General features: G+C 36.7%; 1 protein-coding gene across 1 annotated transcript; it reads right to left on the reverse strand.

Moving 5' to 3' along the window:
• Nucleotides 1–1,452: 1,452 nt before the first annotated feature.
• Nucleotides 1,453–9,647, reverse strand: LOC112568721. The gene is made up of 7 exons (XM_025246173.1): nucleotides 9,404–9,647; nucleotides 6,390–6,468; nucleotides 5,226–5,282; nucleotides 4,904–4,921; nucleotides 2,801–2,851; nucleotides 2,169–2,201; nucleotides 1,453–1,694 (listed from the first exon to the last, which is right to left on the reverse strand). The coding sequence occupies exons 2-7, from the start codon at nucleotides 6,448–6,450 to the stop codon at nucleotides 1,579–1,581; spliced, it is 336 nt and encodes a 111-aa protein (XP_025101958.1). The 5' UTR covers nucleotides 6,451–6,468; nucleotides 9,404–9,647; the 3' UTR covers nucleotides 1,453–1,578.
• Between the last annotated feature and the right edge of the window lie 243 nt (nucleotides 9,648–9,890).

Below are 9,890 nucleotides of genomic sequence, written 5' to 3' on the forward strand. Positions count from 1 at the left end.
AAAACTTCTTTTTCAGTTTGAAATGTTTCTGGTTATCGTTTACGAATTCAGTAACGGCACATAGAATGCGAAAGGAAAGATAAAACGCAAGAAACATGTCAAATAAGAGTAAACAATAAAAATATTAACATTTCTCTTTCATGCTGAAAATGCTTTTGTTATTGTCACTTACCAACACTTTATTTACAGCAGATAAAATGCGGTAATAACACGAAAGAGTAACATTCACGCTTGGTATAAACGATTTATACAATATACATTTAATGAAACTGTGATATAACTGTAAAAAGCAAAAGTAAATCATACTTTTTGTATAGAGTAAAAAAGGCAAAAGATAAAAATGTATTTAAATAAGAAAGAATATGAGGCTTTCAATCTGCTCTGTGTGTTATGACAGAGCATCACAAGTTCTTATCAAACCCCAATACAACGGCGACTAAAGGACTTGAAGACTGCGGTGCTGCCCGCCATTAAGTAGTGTCAGACTTACAAGAACTGAAACTTTGATTGTATTTTGTGATCTTGGTTTTGTAACGGAGTAAGTACTACACATCCATTTCCGTTTCTCGTTTAAGAAAATAGTGCTATTAAACATGTACAACTAGCAAACAAAATAGAAAAGTAAAAGAAAATATCACATCAGCACCATCAGGTAAACAAAGAAAACGCTTTAGCGGCTTTAACATAGGAGTGTGTGTGGTTGTTTGATGATGATGATGATGATGATGATGATGTTGATGATGATGATGATGATGATGATGATGATGATGATGATGATTTTATGATGGCATTATCTGGTGACGCTCATGTTCTTGTAAACTTGTCAGCTCATTAGTAGTCTTTAGTGTACGGAATATTACACATTGGGAAATCAGTTCTAAAAAATGGTACACGGACTTTTCGCCGACGGACGTTTCGCCGCCGGACGTTTCGGAGTCGGACGTTTTGCCGACCGGCGTTTCACCGCCGGACGTTTCGGCGCGGGACACTTCATTTCGGCATTTCACGCGGGACCTTTAGCCTAAGTCAAGTGTGTGACGCCCCTTAGCTCACACATTTCTCTCGCCATTGTATCAATGTATCAGTGAACTCTCTCTCACTATCCCTCCTCATGTGAACCGTTAGCTCACACATTTCTCTCGCCATTGTATCAATGTTTTTTCTCAAAGCTGTTGCGCATAATCTGTGACAATCAAAGTGAACTGTCTGTGAAGTCTGTGTGTAAAATTTGTTTGAAATAAAGAATTATTGTGTAATCTAGTAGTTACTTTCATTCTTTGAGAAGTAAGTAAGCTCTCTCTCTCTCTCTGACATAATGCGGCGAAACGCCGGTCGGCAAAACGTCCGACTCCGAAACGTCCAGCGGCGAAACGTCCAGTCGACAAAACGTCCGGCTCCGAAACGTCCGGCGGTGAAACGTCCATCGGCAAAACGTCCGCACACGCTAAAAAATATATAATGATAATCATGATGATGATTGTTATTAAGCAAATAGCGATTTCTCTTACTTAAGTTGTTTGTGTACATGCATTTGTTTGTTTGTGTTTGCGTGCGTACATACGTGTTTGTTTATGTGTTTTAGAGAAAAATAAATAACGAAAGAACCCCCGCTGACTTGGAAATCAGAGGCCATCGTGTAATGTCATCAATAAATAGAGTAATACACACACTGTCACTGTCACTGTCGCCATCACCTGCCAACACAGACAAATGGTAAAAGCTAGAATTTATTTTTTACTTTCCCTCCGAATACGCTAGAAAGTAAGCAATGTACGGTGAAAGCGATGTGCACTAGAATCGGAGACGAATGATAGTAAGTGCGATGTGTTTGTAATTTTTTTAAATTAAATTATTGTTTATCAAATTCGAAGCATGTTCTTCTCCGTTATTGGTAATAATAACAAACTTCTTTTAAGACCTTGCGTTAAAGATATAAAGGAACTATTAATGATAATTAATCTTATCGACAGCTTAGTGAAAACATTTTGTGGAGACATACGATGGAAGTAGATGCGAGTGTCATTAGCGACTAGCTGTTGTGTTAGACAGTCTGTCCCTGTGTCCATATCTACGACAGTCGGTGACAGTAGCAGTTGCAGATGAGAGCATTGACATATATAGGTAAATAATATATCATTAAAACAATAACTAAATAACAAATACAATACCCCATCTGGAAGGTCGTGGGAGGATTGTCTGACCTGTGAAATAATAAGACCTGTTGAATAAACCTGTTCTTTTCTTTAGATGTATGACTAGAACAACAGACAACACCGAATCTACGACATCTAACTAGAATATTTATACAATTATTGTTGGCATGAAAGCAAACATAAAAACAAATACATTGATAAATTATAATATTAAATTTAGCATTACATTAAAACTATTAAATATAATGTGTGTATTAACTGAAACACTGTATTAAATGTATATGTTAGCAAAGTTTCATACAATTTTGTGTATAAATGTCTACGTGTAATGTAGTAGATGTTTTGTAGTAGATATGTTTGCCTAATTGTATTGACTACACTCACTTTACACTGCAGTAAGATAGTTGTCTATGTGTGTCAAGAGAACAGAATAAGTAGGAAACTGCGCTACGAACACTGGTGACGTTTCCACATCATCAAAATAAAAACCTCGCATGTTGTTTCTGTCACCACTTGTTTTCTTAGTAACACCAAAAACTTTGCATATAGGTTTTTCTTGTGGTTGACAATTAAAATATTGATAGAACACTGGCTATTTCTCATCACTTTTAGTGAAAATGACTGTAGAGCTGACCCTTCAGACTCACCTGCCGCTCGTTGAACCGTGTTGTTGTCGTCTGGTTTAGGGTCCTTCAGACCTTTAGGAGAGCAAGCAACTAGTATGGATTTATCATTTTTACAAACTAAAAATCACATCAACATCATCATGTAAAAAAAAAAAACGCCGAGGTTCCTACACTGAGTTTAACTTTGATGAATGTGAGTGTGGTATCAACGGATGGAGAGATTAAAATGTAAGCGGACAAGCGGGCGTGTCTTATAAGTCCACCACATTTGCAAAGCTTTCAAAAAAAAAAAAAAAAAAAATTAAGGGATAGTCTTGCCAAATATGTGTCAGTCATTAACTATGGTATATAATACCGACATTAATTTTTTTTCTTTGTTATCTTCGGCATCAAATAAAAAAATGTAAAGAAAGCAGAATAACATCAGCTAAGTATTCAAATTTTTGCAACCCATTTTTTTATGATGGTTTCTATTTGTGTTTAAGAGTAAGGTTTACACATACAGAACGAGAGAAAATTAAACAAGGTTACTTACAAGCTTTATATGAAGCAAGAGAAAGTAAGTATCATGTTGTGACTTGCCAGGAAGTCACCATTTATAAGAAAGAGTAAAAATTAATGTACAGTGGAACCACGGTTAACGAACACAATCCGTTCTGGAAAGCTGTTCGTTATCCGAAATGTTCGTTATCCGAAACAATTTTTCCATAGGAAATAAAGGAAATAGATTTAATTGGTTCCCAGCCCCTGTTGACTCGCTAATATTTGAAAGTTACAGGCTATATATATATATAGGTATTGTTTAAATGAGAACAGTTATAATACAATATAAATGGAGTTAAATAAATATCAAAACATTAACAAATGCATTTAAACATCAGAAAACGTGTCGTTTTGATGGAGTGGGTGGATGGAGGTGTAGGGAGGAAGATGTGGAGTTAGTGCTTTTATTCCCTCTCCATGAGCACACGTGACATTATAAAATCGGGGGTGACTTCCCTTTTCTGTAGCTTTGAGGTTAAAGGAAACAACTTGTCCAGTGTCTGCTCCTTCTGCCTTTTTGTAAAACTCTTCGGTAATACGACATCACATATCCGACAGACGCATGCCACCTTCATACTTTGAAATTATTTCCTTTTTCAATTCATTTGTTGGCCGCTTCCTTGTCATTACCTCACTACTATTATTTGCTCTTAATCTTCTTTGGAGCCATTATTGAGGATTATCTTATTAAAAAAAAAGCACAAAAATCACTAAATAAGAAGGATGCTCATAGATAAGGAACGACTGATAGTAACTGTGTCACGAGCGCGAATGATGACATGCTGGTCGGTCACGTGTGGTTCACACAATTTCTGTTCGTTATCCGAAATATTCGCTATCAGAGGCGTTCGCTAACCAAGGTTCCACTGAATTAAATTTCTTATTTCTGTAAAATAATAATTAGCATTTATATTCAATAAAATGCAAAATTATAGCCACTGTGATAATGATTATTATTTAACAAATAGCGATTTCTATTACATAGGAATATGCGTGGGATAAGGTTCCCAGTCACTTCATCCCCGACACTTCATCCCCTAGACTTTTAATCCCCAGACACTTCATCCCCAGACACTTAATCCCTAAACTAAATCCTTAACTATAAAAATTATGAAGTCAGAGAAAAATTTAATTGAAATTCAAATTCAAATCATGCTATTAACTTCAACGTCATTTGAACATCAACAACATTAGTTAAAGTTCATATAAGCTAGTAAATTTAATGTTCTTCAACAATATGATATGAAAATTGTTCTTGAGTGTCGGGGATGAAGTGTCGGGGATTAAGTGTCTGGGGATGAAGTGTCTGGGGATTAAAAGTCTAGGGGATGAAGTGTCTGGGGATTAAGTGACTGGACACCTGGGATAATACTAAATGATAAAAAGGAACAAATGGAATAAAAAGGTTTACAGTAAATAAGCGCTACTCTGAAATCATCAAGTTTACCAAAAAGAACTTCTGCCTTCAGTGTGTTAAGTTGTTTGTGTGCAAGCGTTTGTTTGTGTGTGTTTGCGTGTGTACATACGTGTTTGTTTATGTGTTTTATGGTGTGATAGCTTCAATAAATAGATAATACTTACTGTCACTGTGGCCATCACCTGCCAACACAGACAAAATGGTAAAAGCTAGAATTTATGATTTTATTTTTCTCTCCGAATACGCTAGAAGTAAGCAATGTACGGTGAAAGCGATATGCACCAGAATCTGAGAAGAATGATAATAAGTGCGATGTGTTTGTAATTTTATAAATTGTAAATTATAGTTTATCAAATTCGAACCATGTTCTTCTCCGTTATTGCTAATAATAACAACTTTTGAGACCTTGCGTTAGAGACCAAAAGGAACTATTAATGATAATTAATCTCATCGACAGTTTAGTGAAAACATTTTGTGGAGACATACGACGGAAGTATATGCGTTGAGCCGTGTTGTTGACATCTGTTTTAGGGTCCTTCGGACCTGTAGAAGAACAAGTAACTACTATGGGTTTTATCTTTTGTACATTAACTTTAATGAATTCATTAATTTTTTTGTACAATTTACGCATTAAAAGCATCAAAAGATGTAAAAATATAAATTAATACAATAAATGAGGGACAAATTGAAAGCTATGTGAGAACGACAGGAAACACGTGGCCTTTGTCTACAGGTTCACAAAACTCACTCTACAATGAAAGGTAGTCTTACAATATTTAACTGAGATGTTAGCTTGAAGCACTTCTTCTAAGGGTATAGTTCCTTCTCATAGATTTATTTCAGGTTGGGTAAGGTTTGAAATATCTGTTTTGGATGTCAGTCAAGTTAAAGACCAGGAAACTGACACAGAATATAGGTTGGGAAAGAAGAGAATTAATTGAAAGTAGGTGTATATTGACATAGGTAACCGAGTGGTAGTGGTGTTGTTAACCACGTGAGGCGTAAACATTCTCTCACCCACTCACTGCTTCAGTATCGTTTAATAGTTTTTCCGACTATTTTGACTAATAAAAATTCAATGGTTATAATATTTCTTAAATGGCGTGTGAGTAACTGAAGCCAACCAGTCTCTTATTCTATTCTTTACGAGAAACTGTTTTTTCTAAACAATAAAGGCAGATCACTAGGACAATTAAAAGATTTCAAGATGAAGGCTGAAATGGTCGAGGACAAGATCAGTAGTCAGCCGAATCTTGTCAAATGTCATCAACAATCAAATGCTGCTTCACGTGAAGGTGATTGTCTTCTTAAACTAACCTCAAGAAGTTGATGCAGTTGTTCATGAGCTTAGTTCTCTCACTACTTCAGTAGCTACGTATTCCCTAACCATAGTTTTACTTCTGCTTCTCCAATGACTAAACGTTACACACTAAGCTCACACGGGAATAATAACAACCTACCCTCAGTTTTCAATTACACTTTACACCCCCGCCACACACACACAGACATGTTTATGTCACGTTTATAGCCCCATACTTTAGACAGAGAGATCAACATGGTTATTGAGACCAGCCACTTACAAGATAGCAAGTGAAGAAAGCAAAGAGATTATCACAGAAGGTAGTTGCTGTCTGTTATTTAGCCTTTTACCTGTTTCCACTTCATCCCTGGTCTGTTCAGGCTTTTGCCTGGTCGTACACGAGTTGTCCATGTCGGCTTAAGCAGGAAGCTGCATCATAACAAATTAATTTGATGATTTAGTAAGATGCAAGTGGCACTGGCTCTTTGTAGTCGCATTTTTAGAATCACAATCAGAATCAATTTATTAAATAGGCCATCTGCGCATTTCGGTTTTTTCATCCTGACAATAAGGGCACTTTACTTATTTTCAGCACAGGAAAGAGGAGCTCATGGTAGTTCAAATCTGAAACACCTAGCCGAAATCTTATCAGAGCATTTCTCTTATCAATATGTTTGCCATTTTGAAGAAAGCTACTCTGTATGATAGAACTGTATTCTATATGCTAGACTCTGTATTATATTGTATAAATTATGGGGAAAGAATCTTTAGCTACACATCCACTTGTTCTGCAATTCTCGATAAAGCAATCCATTAATCGTAACTGAAATTCTCTCAAAAAGTGGATGCTGGCAACACCCTGTCTTTGTACAGTCTGGTACATGTGGTGTGTATAGTTTATAGTTGCTAAGCCCATGTAACCATGTTATTATAGTGTGAATTGAGTAACATTTTATAGGCCTTTGAAAGGATGTTTACGTGGCATCTGAAGTATCTTCAACAAGTATGGTAATATGTCTAGCAGATGAATTAGTGTAGAAAGCATGTATACTTATTTGAGTAATCTGGCATAGTAACTTGCCAAACTACTTATAGCGGTATATGTTTTAATAATTTATTATTCAATATTTAAAAAGATTTAATAAAGTTGTCCACTTTGGGTTTGTCTCTTAGTAATATGCTGTGAACCTGATTTTGAAAGAAATCACCATTTTGTCTTAATGCTTATTTTTATATTTTGTAGTTTAAAGTTTTTTTGCTTATTTATTTTTTGTTGACAGTTTGTTCTGAAATCTTTGCAGAAGAAAGAATAGTGTTCATAATCTTGAAAGAAAAGCCGGATAAGTAAGTATAAATTGAAAGTAGAAAATTACATGTGAGGAAACCCTTGAAAAAGTATAAACATAAAATTAGAATAACAGCAGCTTCTGTGATGATCTTTCTGTGTATTGCGATATCTTCCTTTGTTTTTTTGTAAAGTATCTTCTTCATCAAACTGGTTTAGCGATGTTCTTGATAAATAGAAACACGGCTTGAGTCATCTGTATTGGTAGACGTGGGCCTTGTACTTAATGATGTAAGTAGCACGAGAAGAATTAAAAATTAAATTGGATGTAATGACAAAGGAAAAAGGCTGTCAAAGGAATAAGAAACGATTTGTGTATTTTGCTGTTGAGATGAAACAAAAGATGACAGAGCATGAACAGAACACGAACAGTACTTTCTTAAAGTGCCAAGTACTGTTTTAGTAAACTTTCAAGTACTATTCACAAAAAATAATGTTTAAGTTGCAGTAACTGACTGCCGCATTGGAGTGGATCTGAAGGTGCAAAGACCATCAGTAGAGAAATTGCGGGCAAGAAAGACAACAGACTGCAATGTGCTGACGGTAAGTGTAAGTATGAAAGGTAGTGGCCATGAGAGTGGTACACACCACACAACACCAGGCAATGTGTCAGAAAACAAAAATATCCAGGTAAGGTTATAATCGTTATTTCGAAGACTTTTTTGGGTCCAATATTCCTTCATCTTTGCCTCTCTGTCCTTTCCACTAGGCATCTACTCTTCACTTAGCTTCCATGAATTGACACAGGTTTGTGTAAAGCGGTACACGGACTTTTCGCCGACGGACGTTTCGCCGCTGGACGTTTCGACGCGGGGCACTTCATTTCGGCATTTCACGCGGGACCTTTAGCCGAAGTCAAGTGTGTGACGCCCCTTAGCTCACACATTTCTCTCGCCATTGTATCAATGTATCAGTGAACTCTCACTATCCCTCCTCATGTGAACCGTTAGCTCACACATTTCTCTCGCCATTGTATCAATGTTTTTTCTCAAAGCTGTTGCGCATAATCTGTGACAATCAAAGTGAACTGTCTGTGAAGTCTGTGTGTAAAATTTGTTTGAAATAAAGAATTATTGTGTAATCTAGTAGTTACTTTCATTCTTTGAGAAGTAAGTAAGCTCTCTCTCTCTCTCTGACATAATGCGGCAAAACGTCCGCACACGGTGTAAAGCACGGTATGCACGTGTGTTTGTTCTCACTGTATGTAACATACAGTGTGTGTGTGCTCGGGTATAGGTGTATATTAAATAACAGCTACTAACACGAAAATGATTATTGACTAGTATTCTGTCGTTTCTGTTTCCGTCTCTTGCAGTCTTCTGACCGGAAAACATACTTTATATAAGTCTGTAATGTGATAGTAAAGATACAGCTAATAACGGGAAAACCAACCGGAGTCCCAAATGAGTTGCTGCCCAAAATAGCACTAGCTCGATGATAACCAGGTATTTCTGTGTTGTCGGATTATTTGCATACACTTTACCCAGTGATCGGTCAGTCGTGACGGCGTCTGTTTCTTTGTATGTATTTTTCCGTATATATATCTGTTCCCTGAGACTGGACAGTTATACATACACAACCATGTATAGTAAAATAACTTTGCTGAACTGATTCTCTGTGTATGGGAAGGGGGGTGAGGTGGTGGGGCTGTATTTTCTCTCTACCTTTACAGTGGAAGCTGCTTCTGCTATCTTCAAATGTGTTGAGCAGCCTCTATCCTGTCAAAATTTATTTGAAGTATTTGCCATTTCTAGCTGAGCCGTTTACCTTTAACTCTTTACTAAATTTGTACGATCTGTATACAGGCTGAGTTCACTAGCTGACCTTTTATAACCCTGTCCACAGAAGTCACACAGACGGTTAGTTGAGTAGGGCGTGTAAACTAGAAACACGAACTAAGCTGACCAGACGCGTGAGCCACCAAACAATAAAAAAAGTTAATAATTACTTGTTTTCTGTTCATTACTAGAAGTAATTAGCCACTACATGTTATAAGCAACTGAACAGTGTGATACTGACCTGAGACACAGTCGTCTGCGCGAGCACTGGCCACTACACTGTAATAACGAGAGCTTTTCCTTTTACACACAAAGGTGAGACGAGAAAATGGATCTAGGCCACTAGAGGTCGCTTGTGTAACTGTATCTCTCACCTGAATGTCATGAAAACATTTAGGGCAATCCCCTTCTGTGTGCATTGAAGCTACACATTCCTTGAGCTTTACTCCTGAGAAGAGCGAACATGTTCCTAACCTTCTTCAATACACCACATCCTCTTATCCGTTGTTTTACTTCCTTTTAAATACATAAACTTCACTTATCAGTATATTTCTCTTGTGATAGTGATTGTATATCGGACAAGACGGATTCACGTTGTTCTTGTTGAGCGATCTACTTGACGATCTGTCAGACTTTCAGGTTAACCACCAACAGTTTGTTTAGTTTCTCCGTATGTGTTACTCCGTACACATGTCAACACAGTTGTCAATACAGGTAGTCCTCGGGTT

Source organism: Pomacea canaliculata, linkage group LG7 (genome assembly GCF_003073045.1).
Source record: "Pomacea canaliculata isolate SZHN2017 linkage group LG7, ASM307304v1, whole genome shotgun sequence".
In the NCBI taxonomy this organism is placed as follows: Eukaryota; Metazoa; Mollusca; class Gastropoda; order Architaenioglossa; family Ampullariidae; genus Pomacea; species Pomacea canaliculata.

What these genes read in the sequence shown, in the direction of transcription:
- LOC112568721 (XM_025246173.1), bottom strand. Translation starts at nt 6,450, where the DNA reads ATGGACAACTCGTGTACGACCAGGCAAAAGCCTGAACAGACCAGGGAT. An exon ending in CAGGGATGAAGTGGAAACAG is followed by an intron (nt 5,283 to 6,389) that starts GTAAAAGGCTAA and finishes GTTCTTCTACAG; the next exon opens with GTCCGAAGGACCCTAAAACA. An exon ending in CACGGTTCAACGAGCGGCAG is followed by an intron (nt 2,202 to 2,800) that starts GTGAGTCTGAAG and finishes ATTATTTCACAG; the next exon opens with GTCAGACAATCCTCCCACGA.